Source organism: Chrysemys picta, chromosome 3 (assembly GCF_011386835.1).
Source record: "Chrysemys picta bellii isolate R12L10 chromosome 3, ASM1138683v2, whole genome shotgun sequence".
NCBI lineage: Eukaryota > Metazoa > Chordata > Testudines > Emydidae > Chrysemys > Chrysemys picta.
Genome location: NC_088793.1, coordinates 15,644,448 through 15,663,521, shown reverse-complemented (window position 1 = coordinate 15,663,521; position 19,074 = coordinate 15,644,448). Strand labels below are relative to the sequence as shown.

The 19,074-nt window shown below is 44.3% G+C and overlaps 1 protein-coding gene across 3 annotated transcripts in view; it reads left to right on the top strand.

Annotated features, from left to right (window-relative positions):
- Positions 1–19,074, top strand: part of TFAP2D (transcription factor AP-2 delta) — a 54,328-nt gene that overhangs the window by 17,491 nt on the left and 17,763 nt on the right. For all 3 annotated transcript variants that reach the window (XM_005308343.2, XM_065587252.1, XM_065587251.1), the window contains 3 exons: positions 1,260–1,378; positions 11,080–11,221; positions 18,892–19,005. In XM_005308343.2, coding sequence (XP_005308400.1) covers positions 1,260–1,378; positions 11,080–11,221; positions 18,892–19,005 — 375 coding nt within the window. The remainder of the gene's footprint in view (positions 1–1,259; positions 1,379–11,079; positions 11,222–18,891; positions 19,006–19,074) is intronic.

Sequence of the window (19,074 nt, the reverse complement as noted above, 5' to 3'; positions counted from 1 at the left end):
GGTGACTCAGGTTTGAGACCAACCACCCTTCTGCTCACACACAAATCTGTCTGATTCTGCACCTGGCTTCTAGGTCTCTGCTGGGGAGATAAGCCCAAGCCCTGTCCTTTTGCAGTGTGGACACAGGTCAAGGCACAGACCCAAGCAAGAAAGTTTCTATACCGAGGCATGGATACGTTACTACAGCTGTGAGACCTGGGTCCAGCAGGTGTAAGCCCAGGTTTACAATGCAGCGTGGATGCTCAAGTGCAGGCTTGGAAACGCCAAGTCCTGGGGCCCACAGATCCAGGTGTACGATGCAGTGTAGACATACCCAAAGTCTCTTGAGCAGAGCTGGGTGACTAACAGGTATTTTGATTCACTGGAGATTTTAAAAAGTAAAAAAATATATATCATTTTGGGTTAGACCAAAACCAATTTTTTTTTTTTTTAATTTTGAGAGAAGCAAAAAGTCAGAAAGAATTTTAGTTTCAGGCCAACCAAAATGTTTAATTTTGACAAAATGTTTTGTTTCAATGTCGACTATTTAAAAAGATTTCTGAATTGTTTCAAAATAGCAATTCAATAACATTTAAAAACAAAAACGTTATTTCAAACAGAAAAATTGACGCATTTCATATAGGAAATATCAAAAACCACGGTGTCTATTTGTCTGGATTTTTTTCTGAGGTGAGGATGTTTCAAAAAGAACAATGCCTTGGAATCAACATGAATTCGCAAAATGTTTCAGTGTCGCCCAATCTGCATTTTGCACCAGAAAAATTTTCAACTGACATATTTTGTCCAGCTCTGTTCACGAGGCTACTTTTAGGGTGGAGCCGCTTATGTGAAACCCTTTGCTCAGGACTGTGCTGAAAGTCACAGCCTCAAGTAATTTAAAGCTAGATGCTGATCACCGTACACATGCTCAATATCACCTTACCCAAGTGGTACTTCAATGGGACCACTACTAGAGTAAATCACTACTCGGTGTGAGTAAGGGAATAAGGATCTGTCCCTGACAGATTTTTCATTGACATCAGCAGTGGTGGGATAGACCCAAGATTAGCAAAAGGGGTGAATGGAAATTTTAGATTGGCATGTAATGAACAAACAAGCAAAATGAATACACAGATATTCTTCAGGAACTATTTTGGAGAAGTTGTATGGCTTGTGTTATACAGGAGGTTAGAATGGATGATCACAATGGGATTTTTTGGCATTTTGAATCTATGAATAAAATCAGTGTGGGATTTTTTTAATCCCATTTATCATGACAGAGCAAAATCCAAGAACGGGGGGCGCTGTTTGCGAGAAAAATTGGACAGACTGGGACTGAATTTGCCTGCAGGAAGAAGGAAAGCAGCCAATGTCACCCTTCTGACTTCCTTGGTTGAAGGTAGGCTTTGTAATATCATAATGTAATAATACTGTCATGTAATAATGTGTTTGCAATGTTGTAGCCACGTTGGCCCCAGCATATTAAGAAGACAAGGTGGATGAGGTAATATCTTTTTATTGGACCGGCTTCTGTTGCTGAAAGAGACAAGTTCTGAGCTCTGAGTGAGCTCGAAATCTTCTCTCTTTCACCAACAGAAGTTGGTCCAACAAAATATATTACCTCACCCATCTTTGTCTATGTAATAATTTGCATCGATATGACACCTTCCATCCCTAGATTTAAACATCATCATCCCATTTTGTACAAAGAGGCACAGTGACTTGCCTAAGTTCATGAGGGAATCACTGGCAGAGACAGGAGTTAAAACTCAGGTCTCCTGTCCCCCAGTCCAGTAGCTTATTCATTAAACCATGCTTCCCTTCACATTTATATGATGCTTTCTGACCAGGGAATCTCACACATTAACCAAAGAAGCATCACCGTGCTGTTGTGAGGTAGATGAGGATTCTATACCCATTCTACAGATGGGACTATTTCTCTGGCAAATGTGTCCTTTTTGTGTGTGTCTCTTCATGAATTGCTTAGAGCTGGTTCAAAATATTGAACATTTCCCCCCAAAAAGGGGACACATTTTTCAACAAAGATTTTTTGTGAGAAAAATTCCTTTTTCAAACCTAGAGCAGCTTAAGATTTCCCAGGATTTATCTGCAGTTTGAAAGGCATTCAACAAGCACTCCCTGCTGATTGCTGGCCTGTTGCTTGGTCGTGAGCAGCTCTGTGCCCCAGAGAGGCGAGGAACAGCTCCTCCTAGGTGCTGAGAGCTCTCAGCTCCCATTGACGCAGTGGGAGCTCAGCACCTGACGGGATAATACCCTACACGTCCATTCAGAAGTAAACAGGGCGGCTCAGGTTTGAAAATGGGAAAATGGAATGGTCAGCACGAGTGTGGGAGTGGAGAACACGCAGCACCTGGCAGGAGGGACCTAGCTCCTTGTTTGATCAAGCCCACTCAGCACATATGACTACATTGCGATTTAGGCCTGGTCTGTATTGTGGATTTGCCCAGATCACAGCTGGTTGTAATCAGGATAGAGCCCTATTGTAGACAATGTCTAAGAATATAAACCTGCACGGGGGAGTAAGAATCATCCCGCCCCTTACTCTCCTTTATGGGCTACCCAGCCCATAGGTGCTGGCACACAGAAGGAAGCATAGCTATGTGACCACTTACTCGGTAGGTGGACAGGGGCTCGGCAGAGAGGTGAGGGGTGTTGGCAGAGCCTCGGTTACATCCTACTCCTACCCCAATTTGCTTGCCAGCACAGCTGGTCATGCGATGGCGGGAAGCAGTAATTTACTTCTGGGCTAAGTCAGTAGCAAATTACTTCTCTCCTGCAGTAAGGGGGAAAACAGGGAAGGGGTTGCAACTTACAAGAGTCAGTGTGAATTCCCCACTTCCCCTTACTCAGGGCTATTGACAAAGCCACTATCAAGCCCGGGGTGTTGTTTCTGTTCTCTCACTGCTGGAAGGGTGGGAGCCTCTCAGAGTCAGGTTTCGAGAATGAACACTCATGTTTGTGATGCAAACTTCACTGTTGGCCAATGCCTGCTTAAAATTAGCTGTTTGCCTGAGCATTCCTGCTATTCAACTGGTTTGCTGGAATACGGATAGAAAGTGAACTCCAAAGGGGTGGGAACAAAGCCAAAGTGAATCCAAGTTTCTGTCTGAACAAATGTTCCAACAATATGTAGAGGTATTCACCTGGCTCTGTTGGCACATAAGTCACACTCATCTGGCACACCCCCTAAATGCCACATTAGCACAAATTGCACTTCTTTGCCTTTTACAATCGAAGTGAAACCTGTTTATGTGGCTGGTGAAGCTGTCCCCAAGACCTCCACGGAAATAGAACGCGCTTACACCAGGAACTGGGAAGGATTATACTGGCCACCATTTGACAGACAAGTTAAAAATCGGTGTGTCTTTTTTAACTCCCACATGATCCTATAGATTACACAGCCATCACCCATGCCCTGGTCACATCTATCGTACTTATCCGGCACCCATTTCTGTAGCACCTCAGAAGCTTTAATGCATTTGCTTTCTCAACACCTCTGAGAGGTAGGGAAGTGCTATTACCCCTAATTTACAGCTGGGGAAGCAAACCATAGAGACTTTCCCGAGGTCACACAGGAAATCTGTAGGAAAGCAACGAATTAAACCTGGATCTCCAGCTACCCCTCTTACCCCTGGGCCATCCTTCTTCTCTTTAGTATTAAGTTATTACGATGTGTATTATATGGGGCCAAGACTTAAATCAACTTGGAAGCTGGTGCAGAAGGTGGCAGCCTGCTTGGTAAGCCATGCATCAGATAAATGAGCACTCTACACCAATGCTCCAGGATCTGCATTGGGTGCCTGTTAGTTTCCAGGTGGAGTTTAAGATGCTGATTGTGACCTATAAAGCCCTAAATAGCTTGAGATCAGCTTACTTGAGAGGCTGCCTTTCTCATGCTGATATGGAGGAGTTGGGATTCCCTCCAAAACCTTTTCCATTCAGCTTATCCAGAACATCTTGTCCAGTTCTGAGAGAACACTTCATCCAGTTCTCTGGGATCCAAAACACTCAGTTCAACTCTGGATTTCGTCACTCGGGCACCTATATTTGGCATAGAGCAAAACGACACTGAGTTGATCAGACTCAATCGTAGGGGGGTGGGTACAAGGTGTACTGCACATACACAAAGTAACACAAACCATCTCTTCCTTCATATACATTTTCACATCATATTGCATTTACTGTACATTAAATCACACACTTTTGGAATGGCTTGGTCACTCTGCAGGAACCAATCCCTGCACAGCATGCTCTGTCTGTGTGCTGTTCCCGTGGAACCTGATCTTTACATTCCAAGTTTATCTTGTCCGTAGTCCCTGACATCAGGGTGTTGCTGCTTACCTTAGCTAGCACAGACACCCTGACTCCAGCATACTGTTTGTCAAGCCCCTGTTTACCACTTAACCATCCGTTTGCCTTCCCAATTACGCCCACTAAGAAATGAGGCAAGTTACTTATGTCAAACCAGGCCTACAAGAGGAGAGAAGAAGTGCTTGAGGAAGAGTACATAACAGAAGGAGCCACCAGCAGGGAATTGTCCATGAAGTCCTTAGGAATTCACTCTGCCCCTTCCCGGGGTCTGAAATTGCCAGAATCTGTGGATCTTTGGGGCCCATCACACAGCTCATCTAATTGCGGAAGTTCTGTGCATGTCACGGGCGGGGATGTGGTTTTTGTGGAAGCTGAAGTAGGGAAATGTTGTTTTTTGTGGCTTCTTTTGTGCAGAGGAGGGTGGCTGGTTTGCTCCGGCTGGTTGCGTTTTCATCGGATTGTATTTCCGCTTCTCTGTCAAGGGCACTTAGAGCCAGGGCGAGGAGTTCTTTTCACGTGGCCTTGCTGAAAGTGAAACAAATGAACCAAGTTGGTTGAATGTGATGGATTTCAGGAGGGAGTGAACTCCACACCTAGGTCTACCCCAGCAAAGGCACGATCTCCCACCGACTTAGGACATCCTTATACTGCAGCCTGCGCCATAATGCAGCTCTTCGTTCCTTCCAGGGCCTGGTTTAGATAAATGGTTTATGAGTCTGCAACAGTACCAAGCTAGTCCTTTAGCTCACAGAGTAGCGGGTTATCCTCTTATAGCCAAAGTTCCTGGGGTCGAGCCCTGGGGTGGGCTGAAGGAGGCATGCAGGAGTGCAGAGATCACATTTGCTTGGAGAGGCTCCCCCATGGAAGGGAAAAAGCCAGCCACACTATGATTTCACAAGGTGAAAAATCCAATCAAGCAATTGGAACTTTAAATAAAGCAAAATAAGACTTTAAAATCCAAGGTTTAAAAAAAGACAATCCAGGATTTTTTCTGCCAAACCCCATGAGGACACCAGTTTTATTGTACCCTACACGTATCTTTCCAAGGATCATCTCTTCGGTATCCCTTCCCAAGCGCTGCACTTCCTGGTAAATAGGGCAGCAGGGAAAATGGCTCTTTTGTCTGCACTGATATAAAACATCATATTCTTTCTTATCCCTTCCTTTAGCCTTTGTTTTCACATCCCTCCCTCCTCCCTTCCCATCCGGTGAGTGGAAAGACAACATCCACCCTCACCTCTGTTCCTTGTATAGGAGTTCTGCTGGATAGTAACATCAGATGGAGGTAAAGCCAAGGAGGAGAGGAGACTCAGAACCAGAGCTTTCTCCTGGGATACTGCCTCTGCCTTCACTCCAGATAGGAGCATCCCTCAGTCTTGGCTAGGCCCAGGAGAGCTTCACGCTGCTCCTTGCACCTGCCGTCAGAAGCCTGTCAAGGTACACAGCCTGGTCCCTCCAGTGGGGCTTTCCAGAGCTGTTTGTGTCAGCTCAACCTCAGCAACTGTCCCTTTCAATCATGCAAATCTTCCTGGTCAATTGTCAAGCATTATAGGAACACGTTGCCGTTCAGCGCCGGCTAGAGCTGTAAACAAGGCAGCGCCCCAGATTTAATGGGAAATAATGAATGGTCTCTGATGCCGTCTTTTGTCTCTGACTCAGGAAAATGCTCCGGCTATCAGCAACAAAGTCATTTTTTTGTGTTTAAACAGGGCACTGGATTGGAAAACGCAGGGCTTTTAATGGGAAGCTAGCATCCATCTTTACCGTGGAGGGACTAGTACTCCACTGAAAGAAGCAATAGCAAGCTAGGAAAGGAAGAAACCAAGATGACATCATACGCAGATGTAAAAAGAGACCCGATACAGCTCATCAACATTTTCCAAACTTCCATCTATTTTCCAGTCAATATTTTTTGTGAGAATTTTGATGGGAAAAAAGGGAAACATTTTAAGTGAAATTTCATGCAACGTGTTTCTTATTTTTCGACGCTATGTACAGTTAAGAACTCCCTCAAGCCATAATCAAGATAATGTGCAACACCGGCATGTATATAAAGACATAATAAGAGCTGCATCTAAATAAACAGCATGTTGGTATTGGGACAAAACCTCAGGTTTGTTCAACAATGAGGGTGTGTGAAGAATCATACCCTACAGGCTACAATATTTAGAACCTGACATTTTAACATAGAAAGCTCTTTTCACAGGGCGCGTCTCAGTAAAGCACTATATAAAATCTACATCAGTTTTCTCTTTCCAGCAAATACATCATTTTAAAGTTATGTGTATGTGTGAATATATACATATATATGCACACAACACATGCAGACATATATGCATTTTGATAGATAGATAGATAGATAGATAGATAGATAGATAGATAGATAGATAGATAGATAGATGTTATTACGCCTAATTTGTACAGAAGTAGCACCCAAACAGAACCAGAGTCCCAACTCAAGATATAAAATTCAAATTATAATCCCCTTGGCATAAGTGTCAACACAGCTATGTACTCAGCAGTGGTCCAATATACATGCAATCAATTGGTGAACAGGATTTACAATTGTAATCACATTTGCTTTCCATTTGCCTGCATGTATTTGAAAATGTTATCCAAATGCTAACATTATTCTGGGCCCTGTAACGTGGCTGGCTGCTTCCCATGTACCCTCCGTACGTGGCAGGTACTCCACACAAAGGTTTCTCTTCCTTCTCCCAAGCCTTGCTGCCTGGAGCCTTTCTTGCTTTGGGAGGCCATTCCCAGGACCTTCCCGGCTGGAGTCTCGGAGTATGTCTACATTGCAATGTAAGCCCAGGGTTAGTGGGACTTGAGTCAGCTGATCTGTTCTAGGGAACCCTGGGCTTGAGCATCTACATTGTATTTTAACCCTAGGTTCAACATTTTCTGAGCCATGCTCAAGGGTTCTGGCGTCCTCACTGCAGTGTGAAGACCCGAGTCAAAGTAACCATATCCCAGAGTCCCTTGAGTGCCCACCCTAAAATATGGCTGCTCTAGCCCTAGGACTGTGGTGCATTGTGGAAAAACTGTACTGCCCATTCTGCACATTACCGGGAAGCAGCTCACTTTGCAAAAGGCTTGATCGGTTCGCTCTCCATTGCAAACCCAGGAGGCTCGCTGACTGATAGTGTGCTTGCAAATTGGTGATCAGAACGGAATGGGTTAGCGCTGACCTCAGCTGCTGCCGTTTGCCAAGTGGGGAGCAGGGCAGCTTCTGTTTTCAATAGAGTGGATTGCAGATTGTTGGGATGGAGAGTGTGATGGGTTCCCCGCGGGGTGCCACTTGGAACTGGGATATCACTGAGCCCGCCTGTCCCACCAGCCTGGGTTCCGCTTACTCTGTACTGCTGTGACAGGCTCTCAAGCCCTTTTCCAGCTCACACACAGGTAGGGACACACCCAGCTGCAGCTATTTTCACACAGATGGCTGAGATCAGCTCTGCATGGGAAGGCTCAGCTAAGGAACTGCCCAGCACTCTCCCTCTGGAGAGTAAACCCAAAATTGTATTGTCAAGTGCTGCACAGAGAACGGCACAGCGTAAGCTAATTGAAATTTGCCCCCTCCTTCAACGTGGAGAGAGATATGCACAGCTTTTTGCCCCCCACCCCAGTTATGAATTGCACAAACTGGATTTTGGAATAAACAAAGAGCAGGTTTATTAACTACAAAAGGTAGATTTTAAGTGATTATAAGGGATAGCAAACAGAATAAAGCAGATTACCTTAGTAAATAAAAAAACCTGCAAACTGATCTTAACACACTACATAGGTAGGATATAAATTAGCAAATTCTCACCCTGAGTGATAAACAGTCTGGCAGATTCTTAAGGCAAAAGTTGCCTTGGCTTTTCCAGGTTTTCATACACAGGCTAAAGATCCTTCTAGCCGGGGCCCATCACTTCCCCTTCCCACAGTTCAGTCTTTATTTCTCAGATGTTTCCAGGTGTGTTGTTCTAGGGTGAGTGAGGACCCCCCATAATGTCATTTCCCCCCTTTTATATCATCTCCCCACTTGCTGGAAAGCTCTTTTGCTGTGACCTGGGTCAAACAGTTCCCATTGCGTAGTGCTATCTCTGAGAGGTTTCCATTGTACGCAGTTCCTGGATAATCCATGTGCTTGTGTGCATTTCCTCAGTAAGCCATTAACATTTTTACTGTCGTACCTGAAAGACTGCTTGTGGGTGTTTTCAGCCTCAGGACATATTTTAGCAACACATACCTAGCCAAACTTCATAACTTCACATACAACGGTAGCACATACAATCCAACAAGATATTACTGTCGAGCGGATCAAAACTTTTAGAATGACACCTCACAAGGCACACTTTGTATAAGACATATCCTAACTGCATGACAGTGGTGACTGTTGGGGTTTCAGGGTGCAACAGAGAGGACTAAGGAAGTTGTGGGATACTTCTGGGACCTGAATCAAGCAGGGCTGCAGCTACACTTCAAAGCAATATGGCTCAGACTTTGGGGCCTGGCTTGACTCGGGTTTGGACCCTCCATGGTCCTGGGATACTGGGTCCAAGCCCTGGGTTAGTGCAACTGTAGTGTAGATGCAAGGGAGGATTAGCCTTGAACCCTGGCTCAAGCATGGGCTTACATTGCTATGTAGACCTATCTACAGGACTCTGTGCTACAGCCAGCTTATCCCTAGAAGTCTCTAATCCCTGAGCATTCCCCCTTCACTGCAGCCTCCCACTGCTCTTTATAGAGCAGTCACCCTGATCTCTCCTGGATGTGGTTCATTATGTAATCAGCCCTTCAGCTTTAAAGGGGCAAGCCACCTTGTTACAGGACCCACTAAGCATGTGCCTAACTTTAACCACATCATAGGTAGTTCTGCTGGAGTCAGGAGCACTGATCACATGCCTAAAGTTAGACATGGGCTTAAATACGTTGCTGAATCAGGACTCTTATGTGTATTGCATTAGTGTCCAGAGGCCCCAGTCAGGATCAAGACAGAGTTGTCGGGAGGACGGCAATTCTGATTAGCGACAACTTTTGAGGTTTCAAAAGATTTTTTTGTTCCAACGTGGAACCAAAACTAAACCAAGTGAATGTTTCAGAAAATGGAATTTGTGTTGAAATAGGTGTTTTCGGATCAAAAACCTGAGTTTTTCAATTCAGTCTCTGTCTCTCTCTCTGGTCAGACATGACCAAAAATCTGTGGATGATGTCTCCTCAAAACATTTCAGCTTTGACAAAATATCATATATTGATGAGATCAGATTTCATGGAAAATGTTCCAACCAGCTCTAGATCAAGGTTCTGTTACGCTAGGTGCTGTACAAATAGTAGAAACCAGTTTCCTTTTTCCAACTCAGCAGTATGTTTAGCTTGCAGAGACATTTCCTTTGTTCAGTTCAGGAGTATACCCTTGCATTCCAGATCCAGAGCAGTCACCCTGATCTGAGGGATAGCTCAGTGGTTTGAGCATTGGTCTACTAAACCCAGGGTTGTGAGTTCAATCTTTGAGAGGGCCACTTAGGGATCTGGGGCAAAAATCAGTACTCGGTCCTGCTAGTGAAGGCAGGGGGCTGGACTTGATGACCTTTCAAGGTCCCTTCCAGTTCTAGGAGATTGGATATCTCCATTTAAAAAAAAAATCCAGAATAAATGATTTTAACATGTATATGGTTTTGAGCAGTGGTTCTCCACCAGGGGTACGTGTACCCTGGGTATGCAGAGTTCTTCCAGGGGGTACATCAACTCATCTAGATATTGGCTTAGTTTTACAAGAGGCTACATAAAAAGCACTAGCGAAATCAGTACAAACTAAAATTTCATACAGACAAACTGAGAAAGTAAGCGATTTTTCAGTAATAGTGTGCTGTGACACTTTTGTATTTTTATGTCTGATTTTGTAAGTGAGGTATGCAAGATAAATCAGACTCCCAAAAGGGGTACAGTAGTCTGGAAAGGCTGAGAACCACTGGTTTTGAGCACCCACAAACAGATTGTGCTTGCAAAAGTCGATGTCGACTTATGTCACGTAATGAGTGTCATGTGATCAATGCATGCATTGAATTGGTTTATACATGCCGTTAGGTGCATGACAACCTGATTTATGTAGACAGTGGGGGGGGGGTTGCATGTGGAAATTGAATATGTTCCTGTGTCAGAAAAAATCTTACAGGAGATGACAGTAGCATCACCCTCTAAATGGAAAGAGGTATTAGTCTAATTGACACCTCCCTCCAGCAGGTTCAGGGAATCTGGCCCCACCTCTTGGTATTTGCTGATCCCTTGGCTGCTCACTTAAGATGGGTTTCACTGGAAATTAAACTGGGGAAACCCACCCAATCAATAAACATACAAAGGAAAATTCAAAGATACGCAGCTGAAGTGAAATCCTCTATCCACCCGCACAAAGCCTCAGTAATCAGACTCCAGGGAATGGGGGAAGGACCCAGCGGGGGGGGTGAGATGGATGGACTCCATCATCTCACCAGCAGGACTTCACTGCAGCCTTTTCAGAGCTGCTGTTCCAACCGAAAGGCTGGAAGAGTGGCCACCGTGCCCCTCCATTCCTTACACAGCGCCCCATATCTGGGCCGCATATAATAGCAGGGCCAAGAGGCCAGAATCTGGTCTCAGTTACGCTGGAGTAATTGAGCTCAAGGACGTATTCACACTGCAGTGACCTATTGTGCTTACTTTTTTTTTTAAATATATAGCTGAAAAAAAATCTTGAAAAAAAAGTTTCGGATAAACCGATTGACCCATTTTGTCTGCCTCCAGGGGAAGCCTTACATTTGGCCAGGGATTTTGGCTACACCTGCGAAACAGAGTTCCCAGCCAAGGCAGTAGGAGAACATCTTGCCAGACAGCATATGGAACAGAAAGAACAGACAGCGAGGAAAAAGATGATCCTAGCGACAAAGTAAGCAAGAAAAATCATTAAACACAAGAAATGTGTCCAGACGCTTTTCATTTGGATCATAGGAGGTTTATTAGTATTTGTATTACAATAGCCCCCAGAGGCCGCAAGCGAGATCAAGGCCCCTTTGTGCTAAGTGCTGTCAAAACACAGTAAGAGACAGCATTTAACCTGAAGAGCTTACACTGGGACTGCTCACAATGCAGGAAGTTAAGCATGCGCATAAGTCTTTGCAGGACTGGGGCATAGATAGGGAGGGAGCATTGTTAAAACGTAGGCTCTTTGGGACAGAGGCCAGCTCTGTGTTCTGTGTTTGTACAGTGTCCAGCACAATCCTGCTCCATGATTAGGGCTCCAATCTGCTACCACAATACAACTAATAACTAATAATTATTCCCAATGTACAGAGGGGGAACTGAGGCACTGGATGCGGGGGTCAGATCCTCAGCTGGTACAATTGCTACAGCTCCACTAAAGTCCATGGAGCTATGACAGTTTACACCAACTGAGGATCTCCACCAGAGAGATTAAGGCCCCGATCTTGCTGCGCTCAGCTTCGCAATGCCTAACTGAGCTGTGAGCCTAACTGATTTTCAAAAGAGATTTAGGCGCTGAGGAGTCTAGATCTCGACTATTGATGGGATTTACACTCCTAAGTCCCTAAATCCCTTTTGCAGATGAGATTTAGGCTCCTAAATACATTAGGCATTGTGATGCCGAGCACAGCAATGCCTATAAAGATCGGGGCCTAGGTGACTTGCCCAACATCACACTGGAAGTCTATGGCAGAGCCAGGAACTGAAGCCAGCGCTCCTGAATCCCCAATTCACAAGATGACCCTGCCTCATTAGTGTCTGCAATAATGGGAACAAACCATGCCAGAATATAACTCATGAAATAAAGATAATTTGCTGGGAAGAAGGTATGCAGACCAGTTGGCCCTTATGGTCAATACACACCAACGGTTACAATTTTTCATGTACTGTTGGACCACAAGTATCTTTGTCTATTCTGAGCAGACTTTTGCTGTCATCACGTCGTTTATATGTCCAACGCTATATGTGAGTCAGAGCCAAGACTTCTTCGAGTTCTAAGTGGCAAAGCACATTAAGGACTATGCAATCTAGTGCTCAATTCCTGTTGAGGCAAATGAGAGTTCCATTCACGGACTAAGAACAACGCGTGACTCAGGATATGCATGTACATCACTGGCTTGATGTCAAGCTTTATTCATTCCTGGTACTGCAGCCCTTTGAGAACATTGGGTACAAGGGAAGATGTGAGTGCAAAGTATTGTTATTATTATACTTATGTTCTTCCCTCACGTATATCAGCTGTCTGATGCATTTCACAAATGTAGGAATAAGTAAATAACCCAGAAGTTGCTAAAACACCACTTGGCTCATTGGGAGTTGCGTAGCTACGCTTCTGGTTAAACCGTTGAGTATTTAGGGCTTGATTGTGCCTCCAGGCATAGCCCTGAGCAAGGGGGTGGTATATGTAAGCTGCACCACCCCACAACTACCCCAGAGGCATGGTGAGTCAGCAACATCCCTCCGAGGCACAAATTCTTCTATTCTCTCGCCTTCCCCTCGGGAGATAGTAAATTGCCTCTGGCTTATACCACCAACAAATTACCATCTTCCCCAGGCTGGTTCAGCTCTACTGGCTGGCCCATCAGGGGACAAGTCGTCCCATTCCCCTGCCACTTTCTACATTTACCAGCCACCTGCTCGCAGAGAGGGTGAGGAGTACCGGGCACACAGAGTCCATTTAGCTGTGCATCTCTGGACCCACAATCCAGCCAGTCCATCCGGGGGCCTCATAAAGAGGTTATCTTCTCCACCGCACACCCCAGCGCAGCTGCATAGTCCATGTCATAACCTAGCCCCCATTCTGTATACATGATACATTGATATGGACCAAAATAAATAAAGAGAGAAGTAAACAGCAGTTTAATCTGGAAATGCTCCCTGATCCTTAATGCAACCATTGACGCCATGACGCTATCATATTTTCAGAGTCATAGAAATGCCATATTTCCCCTCCACCAGCTAAAAGTACTCGCTAGTTGGTCAGTTAACCATACCTTTAAAAGTAAAGATATAATTTATCATACTGTATGTAGGAAAAAACAACAAGGAGTCCGGTGGCACGTTAAAGAATAACAGATTTATTTGGGCATAAGCTGTCATGAGTAAAAAACCTCTGAAGAAGTGAGGTTTTTTACCCACGAAAGCTTATGCTCAAATAAATCTGTTAGTCTTTAAGGTGCCACCGGACTCCTTGTTGTTTTTGTGGATACAGACTAACACGGCTAACTCCTGATACTTGACTGTATGTAGGGTGATTGATGTAGTGTAATGGACTGGCTGGTGTGTATGTTACAAATGCCCTCTACTGGATGGAATTTGAACTACACCACACAGTATCATAGGCCCTAAGGTATTGTGATCCCAGATACTACACAAATGGGCATCCGAAATTAAACTAAAATGCTTGGGCACCATAGAAACTCAAGGATATCCTGTGTCTAACCTTACCTGAATCCATTCTCTGCCACTGACAGTTCAGTTCCTCCACTGATTACAGTTGCTGGCTAGTTGTGGTACATCTTCCTACATCATGCCAGTGCATTCAATAGCCTCTATCACTGTCTTCTGCCAGCTCTTCCTCGGCCTTCCTCATTTTCTCCTGGGGTGTACCCAATTCAATGCTCACTCAGCATGCCTCCCATCTTCCATATGGTGTACATGTCTCAGCCACCTAAGCCTTCTTTCTTTGATTATATTTTCTAACAAACCCAAAGCTATCAGCTGCCTTACCCTCGCTTTGTTATTTTATCTCTCCATTAAATATGTAGTTGTTTAACTAAGAAAGTAAATGAACTGGTGGGTAGGTTGCGGGGCACTGCCCTCTACTGGATAGAATCAGAACTGCTTAACTGTGTGTCATTGATAGAGCTGATGAGATTGTCTGAATTTCGAGTTCTTGATAAAATATGAAAACGGTTGAAAAAGTTCCCTAGTGAAAATTTTCAGGTTTTTCAATCAGCTTGTGGAAATTTCTGAACAACCAAAAAATGTCATGGAAATGTCAACATTTTTTGAAAATTTGAAAAATCAGCAAAAATGATTTTTTCTACTTGTTTGATTGTTTATTTTACTAGCACTAGTTATTAACGTTCTGCTGAATGTTACGCTTCAGCTCAAGCGGTAGGGGACTTTGCTTATAGACCAGTAAGGTTTGAGTTCTAGACTTACTAACTCTGAAGTTTAAAATTGTTATTATTTATTATTTAGATTCCAGTAATGCCCGGGATGATCAATTATGGATCAGAACCCCATTGTACTAGGCACTGTACTAACAGAACAAAAATAGTCCATGAACCAAGGAGTTTATAATCTAATAAACTGTGATGCACTGTCCAGGGAAAATCATGAAGTTGTAGTGACCCCAGATGTGTTACAGGATCAAAGGCTGTAGAACACCTGCATGCAATAGTCCAAAACTCATACCACTGACTTAAAGTGGAGAGAAACAGGATATCACTTTGATTGGCATTCACTGTAGACATAACCAAATGTTGAAAATCCATAACCACACCAGAGGCAGGTTTCAGAGGCAGATAGTCCTTGATAAACTCTTTCAATTCCCCAAGGAGCCATTAAAAAACAATTACTCTGTCAGGGCCAAAAAGCCCACATGGCAACTTCAATTACTTACACAAGTCTAGCACAGATCCACTTCACATGCATGCACTGTTTCAAAGCGTCCTCATTCTCAAAAGAGCCATTGACAAGCCAGATGCACCACAGGCATATCTACCTGTACAAGACTGCATGAAGTGCTTCCCATCTCACCTCTTAGACCTGGTCTGGAGCCCACCACAGGCTCATTTTATGGTTACATCCCAGAATAGAACGACTGCTGTGAGACAATAGATCAATGACCTCTATAGTCCAGCATCCTGACGCCAAGAATGACCAATGGCAGATGCTTCAGAGGAAAGTGTAAAACCCTTACAAAACATCTAACTCTGCAATGCTATAACATAGGGGAAATGTCTTGACGATTTTGACTGTTAATCAGCTGATGCATGATGATGTAGGACCAGAAGAATGATTTTCCAAGTCAAAAACGTATTATGAGACATGTGAGCGAGAGGAAAGATGGTCTAGTGGTTAGGGTGCTAGGCTATGACTAGAGAGACCTAGGTTCAGTTTCCTGCTTTGTCACAGGATTCTTGAATGACCTTGGGCAAGTCATTTAGTCTCTCTGTGCTTCAGTTCCCCATCTGTAACACAAGGGTGATAGTACTTCCCTACCTCACAGGGTTTCTGTGGATGAATACATTAAAGATTGGGAGATCTTCAGCTGTTAAACACATCTTGTCAAAAACCTAGTTGCCCCAACATAACCCACTGCATAAGAAGCGTGGGAACCTGTCAAACCTCTGGCACAAAACAGGTGATGTCCTCCTATGCCATCAGCTCTAAATCTTCCACTCCATTGCATGACCATCATTCAGCTAAGGACACAAAATATAGCTATGGAGCTAAGGTCCTATGGTGATCAATACATTAGCGTTACTTTCATTGACACACAGATGGATAAGTAGTTATCATTTGAGTGAGTTATTCTACATCAGCAATGGTTGCTTGCTTGCTTTCTCCAGTATTTGTTTAAGCATCAGTGCAAGTAATTATAGATTACAAAGGGTATGTTGTTCATCACCTGAATTTAGGTCCTGTATTGAGAGAAAATTTGAGAAAAACAGTGATCTGCTCACAGTTGCAGATATTCCAGGTGTCGCAAAAGAGGCAACATTCATCTAATGAAATGGTTTCCTGTGAATTCTTGACTCAGCTCTAATGCACATTAACATACACATAAATCGAGTCAAACTTTTTTGAACTTCAGGTCAGCCAGGTCTGAAATTTGGGTGTGAGTTCTGGTTGGTTCTAATATCACACAAATTGGTTTGCCCATCCCTGGCAGCCAAGGAAATAATGTTTTCATATGTGAATTGAGCAGATTCGTAGTAGAGCCACCGAGGAGTGTACATTCAGCTGGGTAGACACCCAGTCTCTCATTGCATTTGCAAAATTGAACAGCGAGTTGGACATCTGAGCACTTGCCCCATCTGATTTGCACTCAAAATTCAGCTGCAAGCGTAAAAGGGAGGATGTGTATTTTGTGGGTGCAATGGAAAAAAGGAGCAAAGTTTGTGGCTGCAACTTGCACCCAGCACAGGAAATAACCCTTCTGGGAATGTATCCCCCTAAGTCATTAACAGTCCTCATTTGGCCCTGATTGGAGTAAAGCATCCCTCACATCCCTGCTCCGTGCTGCTCAGACTGTGACTGTGACCATGATGAGACGAGCTGGGGCAACTTGCCTGATACAGCTGGCGGCAAGCAAGGGAGCAGGGAGGCAGTGGATAGAGCATCGGCAAGGAACGTAGCCAGTGGGTGGTGAAGGGGTAAGCAATGGGAGGACCCTGACCCCACCCACTCGCACCCTGGCCTGAGTAGATGACTGGATGCAGAGCGAGGAGTACGCTGCTCCACGGAAAGGAGTAGTAACTTGTTTTCCCTTAGAGCATGAGAAGTACTGTGCCTCTTGGAGTCACAATTCACTCTCTGGTCTGCTCCTGGGACCGCGTGCCCATGTGCCATCCCTTCATCAGGGCTGCCTGCAGAATCACAGGCTGTCCCAGAGCGAGTAACTATGGAACCCCATGGAGTCGTTTTTCCAGAGACACTTCTCTGCCTGGGAAGCCACTTTAAAGTAGGTTACTGCTCTCTGTCAGTTTTCATGTATAATGCAAAGCTGCTTTTCTCCCCCTTCAATCTACAGCCCTATTTAACGACTTCTGACATATCGGGAGGGAAGAGATAGGAACCGAGCACTTGGCTCAGTTCTGACACTTCCCGTAGTCAAATCCTAACAACTTTTAAGCTGAACGTTTCCAACAGGTAGAACCTGGAGGTAGAACTGACAGGCATCCTAGGTGTGTTAGATCATTTATAAGCCAAAGCACTTGACTGATTTCTGTTGTTAAAAGAGTCTTTTTTCCCCCTCTAAGGGCCTGATTCATTAAAACTGTATACGCCATATGCATACACTTCTCTGTAAATTTACCAGAAAAAGTGCTGAATCCCTCTCTTTGGATACAAGTCTGCACTGATGCAAATCTTTCAACAAATCAGCTCGCAGAGCCATATTCACTGCCCCCATTTACAAGAGGCAGACTGGGTAAACCCAGACTAGCTCAGAGGTTGCTAGTCTCTTATCGCTTATGGGGTTCCACCTTTAGCGTAAGGGGGTTGTGGTATTGAAGATCAACCCCAATAGATGACCCCTGAGGGAATTAGTTACAAAAGTGGCACCCAAAAGGACTCAAACTTTAACAGGCCTCAGATACGCAGGATGAGATGATTTTAACAGCAGAGTTGTGTAATGTACATTTGCACGCTTCCCTCCACTGGCTGTTCTGCAAGAGGATAGCAGCCCACTATTGCTGCCAATCAGTGGAGTTACTCCTTTAGCCCAAGAATAGAGATGGTCGAGCTGGTGTGAACATTTTTGTCTAAATGCTTGTAGAGACCTATTGGTTTTGAATAAGTTTTTATCAGCCCTGGGAGGCAACAGAGAAAGAAAGGGGCAACTTCCTTATACTTTATAGCCTGATGGTGCGGGCCTTTGGGTGGGATATGGGAGATGCTGCTTCAAATACCTGCTCTGCCTAAGTCAGAGTGATGTGGGATGAAAAACTCTCCTCTGAATGAGTCCTGATTTCAGTGGATGGGCACAGAGCTCAGATTTCAGCCTGAAGGGAACATTTTGACACACTTCCATTTCAGGGAAAACATTCAAAAGTTTTTGATGCAGAACAAAACTAGATTTCAAAAGTTGCTGCAAAATGGAATTACTGTCCTCCGGTCAATCCCAGGAGAGAGGTCTATGTTGAGTTGTAATAGGTCCTGGGTTCAGACACTGTAGATGACCCACAGGTAGTTATAACATGGACATAATGAACAGCAGCAGGGGCAAATAGCTCTGGGAACATTTTGCTCCACAGTTCCCACTGCTGCATTTGGTTGTAGAGCTGGGGTTAGCTGGACCCAGGACGGGGTGTAGGCGAGGCACTTTATACACATTTGGCCAGTTTGCACATGCAAATATCATCTTGCCTGCCTATACAGTGTCTGTACAAATGTTGCAGACAAGTTTAGGGTATGCCTATCATGTTAATAGACTTTCAAACATACCTTGCCACTAGTGTAGACAAAATTTAACCCTTTAAAAGTGTGTTAGCTGACTCAGCTAACACATCTTTAAAGGTGTTAAAACTGTTCCATTCTAGGTGCAAAAAGCATGTGTAAAAACCGGTCAGGAAACCTGTTTTCCAACACAACCTGTTTCTTTAATCTAGACAGGGTCCTACAGAGAGGCTTGTGAAGATTCTGCTGACAGTGTCCATCTACTGATGCTTTTGGTCATTTTTTGCTGTCATATATCATTGTACTCTAAACCATTTTTGTGCTAGGGCTGGACTGACAGACGCTACACCAATACAGTTGAATTGTTATGATGTCTGGTGTGGGTATCAGCCTCACAACGGAGATTGCATGGATCCCTTTTAAATGATTCCCCTTTTCTTTTAGACAAATATGTAAAGAATTCCAGGACCTATTGAGTCAAGACAGATCGCCCCTCGGATCCTCAAGACCAACTCCAATATTAGACCTCGACATCCAGAGACATTTAACACACTTCAGGTATGACCTTTGAAGTCATTTTGTGGTGCAACTTCCCAAAGAAAGACAAAGGCTTAGGTTAACTGAATA